We start from the raw sequence: 19,852 nt of genomic DNA, 5'->3' as shown, positions 1-19,852 counted from the left end.
ATGAAATGAAAAGAAAACCACAGAGAAAATTAAAGGCTATATCTCACTACAGGTTACACAGGGGGTACCCAATTCGACACAACACGATTAGAAACAACCAATTGATGCAAAGTATTATCTAGTGAATTACTAGATTCAACCAATCATTTACATGTATGTTCAATCGCTATGTCGAATAGGAATGTGTTCACATAGGCTGCGTTCCGATATTCACTGCCAGCACTGAAAATCTATAGTATACGTGACACAAACTATGTATTTTCATTACTGGCAGTGAATTTCGGAACGCAGCCTTAAGGTACCTTTACATGGGAGCGTCGAGCGTCGAGCGTCAAAGCGTCCAACTAATCAAAGTTCCTTGTTTTTATCCCTGAAATAAGAAATGAAAAACTGATTGATTGGACGCTTTGACGCTCGACGCTCCCATGTAAAGGCACCTTTAGAGGCAGGTATGGTGTCCTTCGGCGGTGTCGTATATACCTGTAAAACAATCGAAAACGATGACAGGCATATACGCAGGATATACTGTACAGCGTGAGAGAAGCGAAGGAGCGCAGGAGAAGTGGTGGGAGGTGTTTCGATGTTGCATCCTTATCGCACGTCGCATAATCGAGAGAGAAAGGGCAAGAGCACAGGCTTTTGCATAACACATAAGAGAATAAACCAATTAGTTTTCTTAATTTCCCTCCTCAGGACAGAAATGAAGAACTCTGATTGGTTGATTCTCTTATGCGTTGTGTATTATGCGTTATGCAGAAGTCTGTGCTTTGGCCCAAAGCATTACCAGACGTAGTACGGTCAGTGGTGTCCCCAATAGCTGTCTCACTTACTCTACGCTTGAATGCAGAGAATATGAGTGAGACAGCTATAGGGACACCGCTGTCTCTTATGTCTCGCTCGCTCTAATAGGCATGTATCGCGCTTTCCTCTTTTCTCCTTAGCGGAAATGCCGATTAAGGAGAGAATCCTCTCTGTAGGCCAAAAAAAGGCTATTTTTACAAATTTTTTTTCGGAAACTAAGCGAACGATTGATTCCAAACTTGGTAGAAATAATATTTAATTGGTAGAAATATATATTTAACTGATAAGAATGAATTTTTTAGTGTTATATGAATAATAATGTAGCAGATATATAAAAAAAATAACGTGACATTTAGACGCGCGCCGTTTCACAGCTCCCATAAAATCTCGAGATACGACTAGGACAAAAACGCGAGATAATTAATCTACAGACTTGCAATATAATTCTTTAAAATACAGTTATGCAGCCATAATTTTTTAAGAACGTTATGATCAATAAATTGTACATTAAATATTAATTAGACGTATTAAATTTATTACATATATACGCTTGATAATACAGACTGTAACTGAAAAGGTGATGGCGTGGATGTAAAAGAAATAATTTTCTTTTGTATCATAAAATTACGTTCTTTATTGTCCCATTGAAGAAGGTAAGCAAAGATATTCGTCTTGAAAATAACTCACTAAGAACTTGATAGGCTCGTGACATGGATAAAAATGCAGAGGATGTTGATTGCTCGTTTTAGACTTGACTCCCATCAAGTTGGAAGTATTGTCGTGCGACTGCGCCTAAGACAATTTCTGCACTGAACACACCTGTGTGAAGTTAAAAAGAAAAGAATATAATCATTGAAGTAATATGTTTTTAATATGTTTAGACATTTTGCTTAAAAAATAATTACCCTACAACCTTTGGTTTTACCTTTAGTTAAAAATAACCATAAACTTAACCGAAATTAATGTGTAATTACGTACTGATATTTGCACGTAAAACATCAGAAAGAAGATGGAGATCATTTTCGTGGGTCACAATAATATAATTTAATTTCCCAGTATTCATTTCTTGTATCTGTGCAAGTGATTTACGCGTTTTATCCATTGCACCCCCTGCACTTTCTATAATTTCTGCGATCGCTGAAGGAGATGGTATGACACTTGGTGTTACATAAAATATTTTACCCTATTTAAAAAAATGAAAAGATAAATCAAATTATGCGTCATGATATCGCAATATAATAATATATGTTACTATAACTATGTCCATTAATTTATTACCTTAAGTACTGTTCCTCGATTGGGACTTGCTAAAGCTTTCTGGATATTGCAATTGAAATTCTTCTCGAATTCTGGATCGCCAAGCATATACACGTTTTCGTCCAGGAAAGTATTTCTCGCAGAGCAATCGAGTAACCATTGCAGCGTGACAATAAATTTGCATCGTGATAAACAGCATAAGAGCTTTACTGTTCGTAACGGTGTCGACATCACGAGATGAGTGGCGTCTCGCCAGCTAGCAGCCAAAGCACCTCCTAGTTCTCGAATTCTCTAAATATTATAACGAAATAATGTATTATAAAATTATAAAATATAAGCAATATTAAAATTTGTAGATCACTACAAATATAAATATGAAGAAATATAAATATGAATAAAATTAGCACCTTTGCATGCTTTCTAGGATTTATGCCGGAGAATAATATTCTTGGTTGCTTATCAGGTGGAGGAGGATCAGGATTGCTAACAACAATTGGTTCATCCAGACCCAAAAGATGCGGATCTTTATTCAATAATGCACCATCTAATCGCGGTCTTTTATATTTTCTGATCGAATTTGGACCCTGACCAACTTGCTGTACTTTATCATACGACTCTTGATTAATATTTATTGGATGTTTCCAAGCACCTATAAAACAAATAATGTGCATAGAAAATAACATAGTTTTATATATAATAATGGTATAATTCCAAATATATTGACTTTTATCAGTTAATTAGTACATATAAGATATTTATTATACCCATAAGATGAGGCACTAATGAATAATCTAGTCTGAAAGGGTTACTAAGACTGAACTGTTGGTACTTTGGACCCTCAATTTGATGCAAAATATTTGTTTGTCCGCAAAGTATATCTGTCAACCATTGTGCGTTTACAACACTAGTTTGCCACTCACGTGCCTTTTTGTATTTTTGTCCGTCTGGCCTAGAATTAATTTTTATAGTTATATAATTTTTATATAATTATATTTTATCTCTATTATATTATTATATTTTATCTCATATTATCTCTTTGCACTCAGTTGTTTCCTCTGAGAGGACATCGTAAATTTAGCAAATAACTCGTATGTCTTATCTAAGAGGACACAAGATTATTTATAATTATATAGGACAAAATTATGTAAGCGCAAAATTGTTCATAAATATGTTTTCTTGAAGCTTTCCATTCTACGAAAAAAAAAACAAATAAAGAAGTGGAAAATATGCCCAGTTATATGTAAGAGAATATCAGCCGGCGATAAACAGCGATCCTATATAAGAGGCAATTTTCTGTATTGTATTCTATTAGGAAAACTTCATATGAAAGACGACAAATTATTACTTCTTTTAACGAACCTTCATTGCATGTCGGTGACTGATTCAAACGTTATCATATTAAAAAAATATAAGATATAAAAGTTTAATTTTTTATTCATAAGTTCTAATAAGATTGAATAATAAATATATTTATTTCGAAGCGATTCATTTTTTACTATTTCATAAAAAATGAGATCGAGTTACTAGTAGGTGATCCAAGGAAAGTCTTCAAGTGCAAAGAGTTAATTATTTCATAACATTACACAATCCAATGTAGATAGTACAGATTATTGATTAATAAAACAATAAATTATTATTAACAATAAATTATCATGCGAAGAGTTTATAGAAAGGATTAACTGCGATTTTGTCAATTATTCAATGGCATCTAAAAATAGATGTAAAATGATATATAAAATGATAATATATGTGATAATTAATATATGATAACAAATACCTTCTGCAAACCAGAAGAGTATTGTGTCTGGAAAAATAGTTTGTATATTTTGCACCTAAGGCTTCCAACATGTATTTGACTTTTGCCCGTTCCTCTCCCTCAAATCCGGATAATGATACGATTTGTTTAACACAAGGAAGTTCAGACATAGTAAAAGGTATCGGGAAATGTAGGGCGTGCCATGGCGGTACTAATTGCAATTTGCTAACAACATCAGAAAGCCAATGCGCGCTAACGCAACGTTTGTCTTCGCGCAATGCTTGCAACACAACTGGATGTTTCTGTGTGATCGCTAATACGTGAGTTGCACGGCTGCAATATTGCGGCTCTACCTCACCACCATGTCTCTCGATAACTTGTTTCCAAATCGAAACTTCATTCGGACGCTGTACATCGTACTCGACGATGACAAAAATACATCCTAACAAAAACAAATCTGGTGGCACTGAAAATATAAAGATATTATTTATTAATACAAATAATGATCCAGATAGTTGAATAAATAAACGAATAAATATATTTAAAAAAATATGTATATTAAAATAAATATGTGCACGTATGCGTATGTGCAGGCTTATGAAAACGCGCGCACGCACATATACACATAGAGGATATATTGTTATGCCTGTAGATTAAATCAAACTAAACAAAAAAAATATTACTCTGTCCTTCGTTTCTGGCTGACAAACGCAAGTAAAAGATTGAAGCATAGTCTTATATGCGATTATTCATTAAACATTTTTAAATTAATATATCAAAATTTCATGTGATTATTTGCAAAATATACATGTGTGTTTTTGTGTGTACGTGAATGCATATGTATCATTTTTAAACTATCTTACTATACTATTTTTATATGTAAAATATTCTAAAAAATTAATTTATGAAAACAAAGATATCATACAAAACAATTACTTGTTAAATAAAAACGTAGTATTCAAGAAGACATTCAATTTTATCTGTTTTTTTCTATTTTCAAGAATATAATAGGTTTCGACTGTTATAATTTTGTAATGCATTCAATATGTTATGTATAATACAATAGGTAAATGAGAGAACATTTGTAAACATGTAAATTAGGTTAAATTGGAAACAAAAGTCCTTCACTAGTTTCTTAAAAACTGTGTAAAATTTTGGGTTTTTAATTAAAGGTAACTAGTGAAAGATCATACACACAGTCATGTCCTTTCCCATTTACTCGCAGCTTACCAATTGGCAGCAAGAAATGGGCAGAGTAACGTTTTTTGTATAGTTTGACGTAATGTATAAGCACACGATAAAGAAAAAGGGAGAAGAAAGAATAGAAAAAAGAGAAGGAGAGGGAAAGAGTAAGAGTAAGAATAAAAGAAAGAGGAAAAGGAAGAAGAGGGATAGAATGAAGGGAGGGAGGGAGGGAGGGGGGAGGGAAGGAGGGAGGGAGGGAGGGAGGGGGAGGGGGGAGGGGGAGGGGGGAGGGAGGGAGGGAGGGAGGGAGGGAGGGAGGGAGGGAGGGAGGGAGGGAGGGAGGGAGGGAGAGAGAGAGAGAGAGAGAGAGAGAGAGAGAGAGAGAGAGAGAGAGAGAGAGAGAGAGAGAGAGAGAGAGAGAGAGAGAGAGAGAGAGCGGCTGGAGAAAGAGAGGAAGAGAGAGGGGGAAAGGAGGAGGAAGGAAAGAGGGGGGTAAAGTGAGAAAAGAAGGAGGAAGACAAGGAGGGAAGGAGAAAGGAAGCGAAAAAAGGAGAGAATGTTCATCTATCATATCACACAAAAAATTGACAAATGAGTCCGTGTGAAGTAATGGGATGAGCTCTTTAGATAAAGTTTCAACCAACATGTTTGAATTTTCTAACAATCTTTTAGCAACAGTGAGCGATGCACAATGTTGGACAGTGAAGAAGTGTATATATTATAATACTATCTAGCATCTAGCATTATATATCACTACTGAAAGATTGTCAAAATATTTAGAAATATTAGATGAGACTTTGCCTAAAGAGCTCATCTCATATCGTATCATATATTTATTTGTTAATTAATATATATATTATAATTAAAGTCTCAAAATTTGTATAGATGTTGATAAGATGATACAGGACTTTTTTCATTTAGTTTAATGCAGAACTCTGAAAAATTTGTACTTTTCGCCCGATTTCCAGCTTACCGATTTCCGTCTACCGTTACTTCTTTTACGTCTTTGCATGCATGCGGTTTATGAGTGGCGCGAAGCTCATTAAGAAAAGGATCGGAACTGTCCATCACTGATTTTGATGGGCTTTGGATATGTTATAGAGCAACAAAAAATATTAAATATGTATTTTTTTATCGACGTATTTCAAGGTTTAGAGAGTGAATCAACCCTTAAAAAAAAACTAATATTTTCACTTTTTGCGAATATCTTCTAAAGTACGAGGTATATAAAAAAAATATTTCCTACAAAAGATTCTTCAAAAGTGTCAAAATTTTCAACTTCCCCTATCCATTAATTTTGCAAAACTAAAAAATTTCATGAGGACAAAAATTAAAGAGCATTTGATGTCGAATCCATCCATATATAATGCAATATGGTCATGATTAATTTAAAAAAAAATGAGATGATATGAGATGAAAAATCTGAATATATCGTTGCAAACAGTATGAAGTACTATAAACTTTTGTAAGAAACATTTTTTCATATACCTCGTACTTTAGAAGATATTCGCATAAAATGAAAATATTGGTTAGTCTTCGAAGGATTGTTTCACCCCCTAAACCTTGAGATACGCCGATAAAAAAATACGTATCTAATATATTTTGTTACTCTACAACATATCCAAAGCCCATCAAAATCGGTGAGGGACAGTTCCGACGGTTTTCTTGTTAGATATATCGATTGTTTTTAGATAACGGTAGACGTTTGATAATATTAACTTGATTTGTTACCTTTTTAAAATCAAACATAAATGTGAAAAATGCGTACGTTTCAAATTTGGATTATGACCATAGAACTGTGCCTTAGGCTGTTGCATGACCGGTCCGTATTGCATCTTCATAGGTATTCCTGACGGTGCGCCATTTGTTATATTTCCCGCAGTTCTTCTCTGATAAGCAGCTAAAAGCTGCGGATCTTGTGAAGGAGGAGGTGGAGCCCTATGTTGCGCGGTCATTAATCTTAACTGTCCCGCTGCACTACCCTCAGTAGTACCACCTTGCAATCTGTTGGTCAGCATATTGGCCAGCGCGGTTTTGGTTTTGGCATTCACGACCAACTGCTGATCCGGCGCTATCTGCGCGTTACTTGACAAAGACGTTAATGGTGGTTCTTGCTGCGTGCCTTGCTGTTGTTGTTGCTGCAAATGTTGAAATTGCAGTCGAGCCATTTGTTGCTTCTGCATGTGTAGAATTTGTTGAGGTGTTAGAGGTTGTCCTTGTTGGAATGTTTGTCCTGCTTGCGGACCCTGAACATTCTGTCCGGCAGGCACGATTACCTGATTGGAGGGATTTATTGGCGTCAACGCCGGAGGCTGAATTCCAGGATGCACAGGTTTTTGACCAGGAGTTTGCGCGATTTGCGGTCCCATCATCTGCGGTCGTGCTTGTTGAACCCACTGGAGGCTACTTGGTTGTACCGGCTTACCGGGACTTCTTATGACGGCAATATGTGGACCCTGCTGTGCCTGACGGTTTTGCATCTGTCTCTGCAATATCAGATTCTTCTGTTTCTGAATCTTTTGAATAAACTGAGCTCGCTGCAATGGATCCATCTGTTGTAATTGTTGGTGCGTTTGTGCATCCAACTGAATCAACTGTCTAGGTTGTTGAGGTGGCTGTTGATCTTCACGGATGGTTCTCAGTGCTGGCCACTGTCCTCCGGGTCTCTGTGGCCCGATTTGTTGTTGCTGCCTCTGTAACTGTAAATACTGCTGTTGTTGCCATTGCGAATCCCGTTGCACGATGAAACCCTGCTGATTTGGCCCAATTATTGATTGACTTTGTTGTTGTTGCAACTGACCCTCGCGTATGACAAACTGTTGAGAACTCTGTGGCGCAGATTGTTGCAATTGTTGTGAGATCTGTTGTATTTTCTGCTGTTGTTGCTGCTGTTGCAACAAAATAAGTTGCCTCTGTTCGGAAGTAAGTTGTGGTGGACCTGGTTGTGCCAATTGATGCTGTCCTGCGATTTGCTGCGGTTGAGAAGATAATTGTTGTTGTTGTTGTTGAAGCACTATTTGTTGTTGCTGCTGTTGCTGTGCTGCCAATTGCACTTGCTGCTGCTGCTGCGCCAAATGTGGTTGTGTCAGCTGCTGTTGATTCATTTGTTGTTGCTGAATAATTTGATGTTGATTTAATTGCTTTTGTTGAGATGTTAATAATTGCTGTTGCTGCGAAGTCAACTGATGCTGTGATAATTGTGAACTTATTTGTTGTTGCGCAATCATTGATTGTTGTCCAAGAGTTTGCGGTTGTCCAATTAATTGCTGTTGCTGAGATGGTACCTGAGGTGATGCCTGTTGATTCAAAAGTTGTTGTTGGTTGTATGATTGTTGTTGCAATTGTTGTTGATGCTGTGTAATTTGTTGTTGCGTTAATTGCTGTTGCTGTGAAGTTAATTGTTGATGTTGTATCAATTGATGTTGGATATTTATCTGTTGCTGTTGTGTCGATAACTCTTGTTGTTGCATCTGTGATGGTATAGCTTTCATTTGAGAAATATTATTTTGTTGAGACACTTGTGGAAGCCAACCTGTTGTTTGACCAATAACATTCTGATCAGAGACTGCAGAAACAATTGTGGTAGTGTTCAAACTGGTTGTGGAAATCGGTCGTGAAAGATGTTGTTGTTGTGACTGAATGTTTATAGTATTTTGTCCAGTTGTTAAATAAGGAACACTTGCTGTATTGATTGCACCAAGATTATGTGTAATATTTGATGATACTGGTGGGCTTGGTTGATTCCATGGCATGCGTTGCTTAAGTTGTTCCAGCATAGCTTTAGTTCTGTCTTGTTCCTCTTGTGTAGTGCTATTATCAGGATCCTCATCCATAAATCCAGTAATCATAGCTGTTGAACTATTTGGAGATGGGTACACTAATAATCTAGGATGATACTCCATTTCGTTAATAATAGCACCCTTTTTACAACATTCTGTTATCCAATCAGGTGTTACGATATGTATATGGTGTCTCATGGCAGTTTCATACTTAACACCATTTGCTTTTCCAGTGATTAGATGAGTGCAGTATCTGTCTAAGCGTAGCTGACATTTACCACCTTGCAAGGTTATCATTGCCCAGAGTGACTTACTATCTGTTCGACTTACTTGGGATATGCAGGCACGTATATTTGAGAACAATTGATTCTCCTCTGGTGAGAAATATTGTGTTCTGTTTACAAGCAACATTAAGGAAATATATATGTATATATTTGTATGTGTGTGTGTGTGTGTGTGTATGTGTGTGTGTGTGTATGTGTGTATATGTATGTATACATATAAATGATATATATTAAGATAATTTTATTATAAATATAATAAGTACTAATAAAAACTAATAAGGATACGGCAAAAGCTTATTGCATTTAACAGAGTATAGGATCCAGTTTTGTGTAACTGCTGGAATTTCATATAGATCCTTTGCTGCAGAAATATCATTTTCTAATGCTTCATAACCTGCTATTAGATGTGTTACATAGTCACTAAAATAATTGGAACTTTCGGCACCACCTTCTTGTAGTAAATTCACAATCTGTAAGTAATATTTAAAAATATTGCTTATAATTAATGACAACTTATTTAACATATTTTAAACAAAATTACTACAAAAAAGCAGTAGAGTCAATTTTTTAATCATTTTATAAGATAAAGTCTTTAAATAAGTAGTGACAATTATCAAATGATATAACCTTCCACCAACAATACTATGCATTATAACAACCGAATAAATGTATAAATATCAGAGTCAGTTCGATAAAATTGCTATGGTAATACGAAAATCGCTCGGTTTATCTATTACAACACAAAAACACGGGGATGAACGAACATTTTGTACCTTGGGATCACTTTCACCGCTGACATAGTATTTAACGTTAGCAAAGAGAGCACCATCCAGCTTTAATTCTTCAAGACCAGCTCGTATGTCACCCATTCTATCAATTTAATCAATTTTTATCAACTAAATTCACATCTTCCACATTATAACAGTATATGGAACTGTATGAAATCGTATGAAACCGCCTGAAACTATAATCGAATGTGACTTTGCAATATTTAATAACACAAGTCAGTTACGACTGGTTTGTTATTATTATGATTTTTAGGTTATGTAGTTTTAAGGTTTTCGATGAACTCTACGAATACTTTCCACAAACGAACACAATCATATACTAGAGAGAAGAAGGAGAGGTGTCATGGACCGCTTTTAGCCGAGCCTAGAGTACTTCTAGTAAAGCCAGCGGCACACGGTGCTTGTTTTCGTGCTGGATTGCTTGCTGGATGAAAATATTGCGTTGTGATTGGTACATTTTCGAAGATGGATGGAAATGCACCAATCAGAACGCAGTATTTTCATCCAGCAAGCAATCCAACACGAAAATAAGCACCGTGTGCCGCTGGCTTAAGTGTATATCTACAACCTCGCTTTAAGAAAATATTTTATCTCTAAGCCGTAAGCTCTAAGCTGTAAGCTGAAAACTGTTAAATAAACCTTAAAGACGGTAATCCACAATATAAAACGTAAGGCGTAAAACGTGACGTATATCAGCCAATGAGAGAAGGGTTATTTGGACTTGATGGTTGGTGATAATGCGTTTGTAAACACGCAGTTTCTTTACTTTCTACATAACCAAGATGGATTTACGTCAAGCTCTCCTGCTAACAACGATGTTGTGTTCATGGAATGTGCATCTTTTACAAATATATGGAATACAAAATCGGAGGTTATATCGGCGAGCGAGGTTATATCCACGATTGACGGTGTATTCTTTTTGACACGACAAAACGTCCTCTTCGCTGATTGGCTGAAAATTATATGTCGACTTTAAGCTCTACGCTTTAGGTCGTAGAAATTGAGTTTTGCGCAATTCGCTTAAGGCTCGTCTACATTACCTGTAAGAGTAAGGCTGTAAGGCTGTAACGTAAGCTTTCAGCGAATGAAAATATTTCATATCGTGTCTTGCAACCTTACAGCCTTACTCTTACAGCTAATGTAGACGAGCCTTAACGGCTAAAGCTTAAATACTGCGCGGAATATCTAAAGCGTCGTCTACAATGGCAGTAAGCAGTACGAAGTAAGCGTAAGCGGTAAGAAATAAACCAGTCGATTATGACAAAAATAATCAACTGTGGTTGGTCCATTTCTTATTGTTCATGCTTTTTTCTTACTGCTTACGGCCATTGTAGACCACGCTTTAGAGACGGAAATGACGTCACTTAACACTTACAGCTTAAAGCTTACATCCTCTTAAGGCAAGGTTGTAAACATACACTAATGCCAGGCAACAGGCAGTAGAAACAGGGAATAAGATCTTAAAAATGATCAGCTGAACACGATTATAATTGTGGCTGCGTTTCGATATTCACTGCAAGTACTAAAAATCTATAGTATACATAACATGAACTATAAATTTTCAGTACTTGCAATGAATATCGAAACGCAGTCTATATGTCGTCTATATGGGCTGCGTTCCGGTATTCACTGCCAGTACTGAAAATATATAGTATACGTCACGTATATTATAGATTTTCAGTGCTGATAGTGAATATCGGAACACAGCCATGATTGAAGTGTGTTAAAAAAAAGTGAGTTTTTGTATTTTATATATTGTAATTAATATCTTTATAAGGTAATTATTTAGAAGACGGCTTTCCAATGGAGAATTGAATTCTCCATTAGAAAGCTGTTCTCCTATTCGATGTCGGGCGTCGGACATCGGACGCAGTGTGAATCCTCCATTACGCTTTCCTACCAAAAAGAACAGACCTAGGGCTTGATTCCTGACGGCGTACGAATGAAATACGTATGCGAAAATGTACAGTTCACGTCACATATAATATAGATTTTCGTATGCGCATCTCATTCGCACGCCGTCAGGAATCGAGCCCCTGTATTCTTACTAGAGGTATTCTAGTGCGGAAAATCGGTGTCGCCTGTTAAACAGAATGGAAGAAATGGAAGTTGAAAACGAAGAAAGCAACGAAAAAGAAGTGATTCAAGAAGACACAGATGAAACCAAGAAAATGACAGGCAACGAAATAGATAAGCAAGTGAATATAAAAATCGACGACAAGAATGAGTCCGACAGCAGTGATGATACCGAAGACGCCAATGAAGCGGAAGTGAAATCTCTGGAAGCTAACCTGGCGACGAATTCATATGATTACGGCAGTCATGTAGCCCTGATCAACAAACTGCGAAAAATGGGCGAGCTGGAGCGCTTACGAATTGCTAGAGAGAACATGAGTATTGTGTACCCATTAAGCCCCGATCTCTGGCTTTCCTGGATACAAGACGAAATAAGTTGTGCAACTACAACCGATCAGAAAGACAATATAGTTAAACTATGCGAACGAGCTGTTAAAGATTATATCTGTAAATTTCTAGTTCATATTTCTAAATTTAATTTATATTTATATTTCTAAAATTACTTTAAAGTTATTTTTTTTTGTATTAATAAGAACTTCAGAAAATTTTAACATCACAATATATTTTCAGCTGTGGAAGTATGGCTAGAGTATTTGCAGTTTAGTATTGGGAATATGTGTATAGAAAAAGATGGAGCTAAGAATGTTCGTCAACTTTTTGAACGGGCCTTAACTACTGTCGCATTGCATACTATTAAAGGAGCTATTATATGGGAAGCATTCCGAGAATTTGAAACTGTTCTGTTGACATTGGTAAGAATTTTAAGTAAATTTGCAAGAAGAAAAAGATATGTTTTTAATTTGACCTTTGAAATATATACAAAAATAAAGAAAGAGTAATAAAGCTTTATTTTTTACAAGGTGGAAATAAGATCACTTCTCTTCTTAATCTTAATCATAAGATGGTCAATAATAATATTTGATGTTATTGTATTTTTCTATGTATTATATATATATGTGTATATATGTATGTGTTGTATGTGCTTACACTCAATTAACTTAGCATACTCAATATGCATACATACATATATGTATGTATATATCCTATATTTATTTCTTATATCTTATGTTTTAATATATTGATCAATAATATATGCAAAATATTTCTTCTCTTATTAATTAATTGCATTGAAATTTGCATGTTAGGTCAATCCTGAAAGTATAGCTGAAAAGAAAGAAGCACTAGAGCGCATTGGTAATTTATTCCGACGACAACTGGCTTGTCCTCTTTTAGACATGAATAAAACATATGAGGAATATAAATCATGGCGTGCAGGAAATGGTGCTGAAGCAGTTATAGATGAAAGTATTGTTTCAAGAGGTTATGAACAGGCTAATGCAAAATTAAATTCCATTCTTACTTATGAGGAGAAACTTATCTCTACACAAGGCGAAAATGAACTGCTTGATGCTTACAAAGAATATTTACTGTATGAAAAACAACAAGATGATCCGGGACGTATTACAGTTCTGTACGAAAGAGCAATAACCGATTTAAGCTTAGATGTATCAATTTGGTTAAACTATCTCACTTATCTAGAGGATAAAATTAAGATCGAATCTGTGTTGGATACTGTTTATCAAAGAGCATCGAGAAACATACCATGGTGCTCAAAGCTTTGGCAAAAATGGATAAGATCGTATGAAAGATGGCAGAAACCTGTATCAAAAGTACAAATATTATTGGAAAATGCCTTGACCACTGGCTTCTCGATAGCAGAAGATTATCGAAATTTATGGATGACATATCTCGAGTTTCTGCGACGTAGATATGAAATGGTTCTTGAAGAAGAAGAGAAACGTCTAGATGTCCTTCTTGACACATTTAATAAAGCATGCGATTATATGGCTCAATGTTTCGGGTTGAACGGCGATCCTGATTGTATTATCCTACAATATTGGGCAAGAACTGAAGGAATACATGCAAATAACATGGAAAGGGCAAGAGTATTATGGGCTGATATCCTCTCGCAAGGACATTCTACGAAAGCATCTTATTGGCTAGAATATATAGCACTGGAAAGGTAATTATTTATTAAAAAGAAATATAATGAACTCTCTTTATTTTTAGTATTTGTTCATATTTGTAATGACGCTCTAATCATTTAAATTTTACAGATACTGCGGTGACACAAAGCATTTGAGGAAATTGTATCATAAAGCATTAGCATCAGTAACAGACTGGCCGGAAAGTATAGCGAATTCTTGGATAGATTTCGAACGCGATGAAGGTAATTTAGAGCAAATGGAAATATGTGAAATGAAAACGAAAGAGAAACTTGAGAAAAATGCGGAAGAGAAACGAAAAATTCAAGAAACTTCTACTGAAAGTAAATTGTCTATGCATTACAAGAAAATAAACAAACGAAAATCTGACGATACCGGAAAATGGAAAAACTTAAGTTGTCTTCAACCGAAGATAGTAAAAAATGACAAAATACAAGTAAAACCAAAATTACAAGATTATTTAAATATTAATGCTAAAATAAACAATAATGGAACAGAATCGGAATCAAAAATTATACCGCCCGGTTTTACAGTACTAGAGAATAAATATATAGATGCAGATAATCAGAAAGAAGTAGATAATAATATTACAGTTTTTGTCAGTAATTTGGATTACACAGCGACTGAAGAGGAAGTGAGAGATGCTTTAAAACTAGCTGGACCAATAACATTATTCAAAATGATCAAAGATTACAGGGGACGTAGCAAAGGCTATTGTTACGTACAATTAAGCAACGCGGTGCGTATTATTTTCTTGACTAATGGTGAAAACTTAATGAATGAAAACTTAAATAGAAACTTAAATGAAAATAGAAAAACTCTTACATTCGTTTTGCAGGAAGCCGTGGAAATAGCTTTGAAAATGGACAGAATTGCAATAAGAGGGCGTCCTATGTTTGTATCAAGATGCGATCCGAACAAAAATACCAGACGGTCCGGATTCAAATATAGCTCTACACTCGAAAAGAATAAATTATTTGTTAAAGGTATCAAGTGTTTAAGACACTAACAAATTTACCATGCTTCATTTATTCATACAAAACTATATGTCATGTTTCATCGTTCTCTCTTGTTTAAATACATTTTCTTTCTACATCATATAAAATATTATCATTGTTTTGAAGGATTACCGATTACGACGACAAAAGAGGAACTTGAAGAGATATTTAAGATTTATGGAGCTTTGAAGGAAGTTCGTTTAGTTACTTACCGAAACGGACATTCGAAAGGCTTAGCTTACGTTGAATATTGCGACGAGGCAACTGCTGCGAAGGCTCTTTTAGGTATTGACGGTATGAAGATTCACGGCAAAGTGATCAGCGTTGCTATAAGTCAACCGCCCTATCGCAAGAAAAGTCAAACCGTGGAGGACAACGATGGACAGATCAAGTCATTAGGTGCAACAGCGACTAGCCGTACAGCATTTGGCGTACCCAAAATTTTATTATCTATGGTACCTCGTAATGTTAAGATTAATAGTAGTAATGATAGCAGTAATGGTAATGTAAATCTCACTGGACATGGAGTTGCACAGTCAATGAGTAATCAGGATTTCAGAAATATGTTACTTAATAAGAAATAAAATGCTATATTATACAACTAGACAGTGTTCACAGCCAGATTTTATATATACAGGATATTCTAAACTTTCGAGATAGCAAGATATTTCGAAAACAAAATATTTTAAAGAAAAATATTGTTTATTGTAAATTAAAAAACAAACTGTTGAGTATCAAATAATATAAAGATTAGACCCTAAATTGATTCTTCAATGTTAAGCAAAGGTTGTACACACACATGTACACATCGTAGTTTTTTAAACGGAATTTTTCATATGATTTTTTAAATACAAATTGTTATTCCGATCATTTTGTACATAAAAGTATTGAGATGAGACGTAGGATCGAAAAATAAATATAATAAAAGTGAAGTTTAGAAAACACCTTTTTGGTAATGTTGTGTTAAATATATTATCAAGGACACCTTCTTGCGTAATATATAAGGTTTTTGATATTGTTCATTATTTATTAAAAAATTATTAAAAATTTCATAAATGCAGCCTATTTTTCTGACACAATGTATATTAAAAAATGCTAACAGTATATATGAGAGAAACCGTACACCGAGAAAAACTTAACCGATCCTAATTCATCTTATATATTTTTGTACATAGTTTTCCAATCAAATATTTCAAGAGGGCCTTTTTAACAACGCCCAACCATATGCAAAAATATATAAGTTGGATTAGGTTACATTTTTCTCCGAGAGGCTCATATCGTTTAATATTTTTTTATATACATTATATCGGAAAAATAGGCTGTGTTTATAAAATTTCTTTTGTTAATAATTTTTAATAAATAATAAACGACGGCTAAAACCTAGAATGTTATTCAAATGAGTATTCTTTTTCTTTTTCTTCCTCTCTCTCTCTCTCTCTCTCTCTCTCTCTCTCTCTCTCTCTCTCTCTCTCTCTCTCTCTCTCTCTCTCTCTCTCTCTGTCTCTGTCTCTGTCTCTGTCTCTGTCTCTGTCTCTGTCTCTGTCTCTGTCTCTGTCTCTGTCTCTGTCTCTGTCTCTGTCTCTCTATCTCTGTCTCTGTCTCTGTCTCTCTCTCTCTGTCTCTCTCTCTCTATCTATCTCTCTCTCTCTCTCTCTCTCTCTCTCTCTCTTCTCTCTCTCTCTCTCTCTCTCTCTCTCTCTTAATATCTAACACAAAATTATCAGAAATAAATCCCCTAAACTTCACTTTTACTATATTTACGGTTCGATAATCTCATCCTAATACTTTCATGCACAAAATGGTTGGATAATAGATTTATGTTTAAAAAATCATATGAGAAACTCCATTTAAAATGCTACAATATGTGTGGTGTACACGTGCCTGCATGCGTGCATGCGATTTTTTCGAGATATTTTACCGTTCCGAGATTTTTGAGCATCCTTATATAAGGTCTTAGGTTTATTTTCAGTTGCTTCGTAATCAATAAAATAGTCTGTACAATATATTAAGATATATTAAGATGATCTGATATATAAGAACTGACTATGAATACTATCTATTATCTTGGCTTACTGGGTACATCTACTCGACAAATATGAAAAGAAAGATACAAGAAATGCATTTTATGTATATAATAAATACTTTTAATATAAACTGATATATACAAGAGAATATACGTGTTTAATATAAAATGTTAATATATCGCTTGAGATACGCGATTCACTAGTGGCCAAATGTTTTTTGCACACGCTTTACTCGAATCTAATCGCTTTTGGAATCGACGAAAATTATATTTCAAGCATTACGAATACATTAGTATTTTGGGAAGACACATAATCATACAGTCTATGACAGCAAGATTTTAGCAAGATTTTAGGATGTTATTCAATAACTAAGTTGCTACATTTTACATGAAAATACGTTATTTTGATTTACTGGTTACATTTACTGAATAGATGATACAGGAAAGTACAAGATATATATTTCATATAAAATAATAAATACTTCAGTATATAAAAGAAATTGATATATACAAAAGAATAAATGCTCAGTATAAAAATGTTAATATATTACTTGAGATACGATTTATTCATGGCCCTTTATGTATATTCTCTCTACTTAAATCTAAACAATTCTTGAATTCAAGATAAATCATACTTCAAACACATCGCGAACACACCCTGTATAAAATGTATTTAAAAGTATTGTTTTACATTCACGAGATTTTGTCATGAATTCTGCTTTGCAGAAATCTCGGATTGGATCGCGAGCCAATACTTTTCAATACTACGGGGAATAGAACGTGAAAATCTTGTATGCCTCTGAATCCGAAAACAATTAGGAGAAGAAATGAATACTTTTCAATGCGAAAGTTCGCATTTGAAAATTATCGATTGTGATTGAATGCAAGGCATATTTGAAATGAATTGAATCCTTTTTAATGCAAAGCATTCACCACCGCGTCTCGCGTTTAACGCAGTGAAATTTAATAGGAACTAATACTTTTCAATCCCTTTCTTCGGATCAGAAAGCAGAATTCAGACGTATTCAAAATGTCAATACTTTTTAATACGTTTGAATTCGACATTTTATACAGGGCATTCACATGTAGGGAAAATATAGCCAGCTAGTTAAAAGTTGTGACTTCCTCGATGAAAAAATAGAGAAATGTTGCAAACCTTTAACCAGCTGACTGTACGACTGTTGCAAATTCATTCAATTTCTTGCAAAATATATTTGTGCAAAGACTATAAAATTTATTTTCAAAATCCAGATGCTATTTTATTATCTTGTTCTTTTATAAGTTTATTTAAAGTAGTTAGTCCGTAAAATATTAAATTCTCAATAGCAACATTAAAAACGTCTTTCATAAATTTATTATTAAACAAAATTAGTTTTTTATATATTTATTTTACTATCTAAATAATAAATGTTAATTTAAAACGGATTGAGATGAATATACATTGAAGATGAACATACATTCACTCAACTTTATTACTATATTAAATGATTTCTAAATTATGCGTTTTGTAAAAAAAATGTATGTGAAAGTTGTGATCTTGAAGGAAATATTATGTAATATATATGTTTTTTTCATAGGTAGAAGAGTTTTAGAAATTTAAAGTCAACTTCGTTTAAATGAATATCTTACTTTTCGTGTTACGATTCGAAAGAACATCTGAATAAAAGTGTATTAACTTTTATTTCTCCTAAACTGAATAATTAACAAAATATTTGGTATTGCTCTCTGAAAGTTTACTTTATCATGTTGGAAACTTAATTTTATAAAGTGTTTAAACAATATATATAAACAAGATATAACAAGTGGTATATATCAGTAGTGTAGAATACCATTTCATCAACCCTTACCATATAAATGTGGATTTTTCAAATTCAAATGTTTCCTATCTATAAGCTTTTCGAAACTAAAGAGTGAAAGAGAGCGGAGAGAGGGAAAGAGAAGGACCTTCATTTTTTATCCCCACTTAACTAAAGTTTGTGGCTCTAAAACAGCTTTGTACGATGGGATGATCTCGGACTTGGACAGCAAAATTTGCCTATATATAGCATTACGTCATGTCTCAGTCGGCTCCGAAAAATCCATGTTTGTATGCAACGTCGCCGTTGTGTGAAAAGTAAAAAGTATATATAAATCATTGTAGATATTCTGTTTTCATTTTGAAGGAGTCGTTAATCCTCTGTAACTAGAATTTTTTTCGTAGCTATAAAAAAATTTGTGTAATGTGAAATCAACAAATATCAACTTTTAAATACAAATGAATTTAATAGTTTTAATGATTTTATTATAACGAATATGCTTTATAACTTTGGAGTTACAACGGCATACAACGTTTGGTCTTGTATATATAAAAGCTTAAGTATGGAAACATAAAACAGTTCGTGCTTGACATTAAATATAGATGTATGTTGCATTCCGAACATTTTATTTTTGCAATTTCTTCGTAACCTGGCTTTTAGCAGCGTCCCCTCTTATTCGAAAAAATTGGCTAATGTACTATTTAATTTTTTCACACGTTTTTCACTAGAAGTATTATTTGGTCCCTTTTTCTTCTTCTCTTTTAATAGTTTATCTACAGAAGTTGAAATAGGACGTTCTCTTTTCCTACTAATTCCTTTTCGCTCTTGACATAAAATTATAACATATAATCATAAACATAAACAAGATGCAACAATACAATATAGTTAACTATATTACTTATAATTTCGTCATCAAATGATTTTCGGAAATAGATCATAAGAAAGTAGAGTGTTTCACAGTCTATAGGACAATTTTCTTTCCAAGGAAAATGAAAACTACTTTCCGTGTGGAATACTGATTGCTAAGAAATTTGTTGTGATTCTAAATTTTCCTCATTTAATGATGATTTATTGCTAAATTCATCATCGCTGTCAATAATATT

General features: G+C 34.2%; 2 protein-coding genes across 2 annotated transcripts; one reads left to right on the top strand and one right to left on the bottom strand.

Moving 5' to 3' along the window:
• Positions 1-1,537: 1,537 nt before the first annotated feature.
• Positions 1,538-10,126, bottom strand: Ptip (PAX transcription activation domain interacting protein). Its single transcript, XM_011145609.3, has 9 exons — positions 9,836-10,126; positions 9,348-9,532; positions 6,768-9,172; positions 3,836-4,280; positions 2,823-3,007; positions 2,466-2,707; positions 2,080-2,349; positions 1,780-1,984; positions 1,538-1,620 (listed from the first exon to the last, which is right to left on the bottom strand). Exons 1-9 carry the CDS (start codon positions 9,929-9,931, stop codon positions 1,547-1,549), a joined length of 4,107 nt encoding a protein of 1,368 aa, XP_011143911.1. The 5' UTR covers positions 9,932-10,126; the 3' UTR covers positions 1,538-1,546.
• Positions 10,127-11,855: 1,729 nt separating this feature from the next.
• On the top strand, positions 11,856-15,621 carry LOC105185821 (squamous cell carcinoma antigen recognized by T-cells 3). Its single transcript, XM_011145608.3, has 6 exons — positions 11,856-12,373; positions 12,497-12,678; positions 13,072-13,949; positions 14,044-14,671; positions 14,771-14,918; positions 15,057-15,621. The coding sequence occupies exons 1-6, from the start codon at positions 11,944-11,946 to the stop codon at positions 15,512-15,514; spliced, it is 2,724 nt and encodes a 907-aa protein (XP_011143910.1). The 5' UTR covers positions 11,856-11,943; the 3' UTR covers positions 15,515-15,621.
• Positions 15,622-19,852: the final 4,231 nt, after the last annotated feature.

This window comes from Harpegnathos saltator, unplaced genomic scaffold (genome assembly GCF_003227715.2).
Source record: "Harpegnathos saltator strain DR-91 unplaced genomic scaffold, Hsal_v8.6 scaffold160, whole genome shotgun sequence".
NCBI classification, from domain to species: domain Eukaryota; kingdom Metazoa; phylum Arthropoda; class Insecta; order Hymenoptera; family Formicidae; genus Harpegnathos; species Harpegnathos saltator.
The sequence above is the reverse complement of the archived record's forward strand: the minus strand, read 5'-3'. Positions and strand labels throughout refer to the sequence as shown.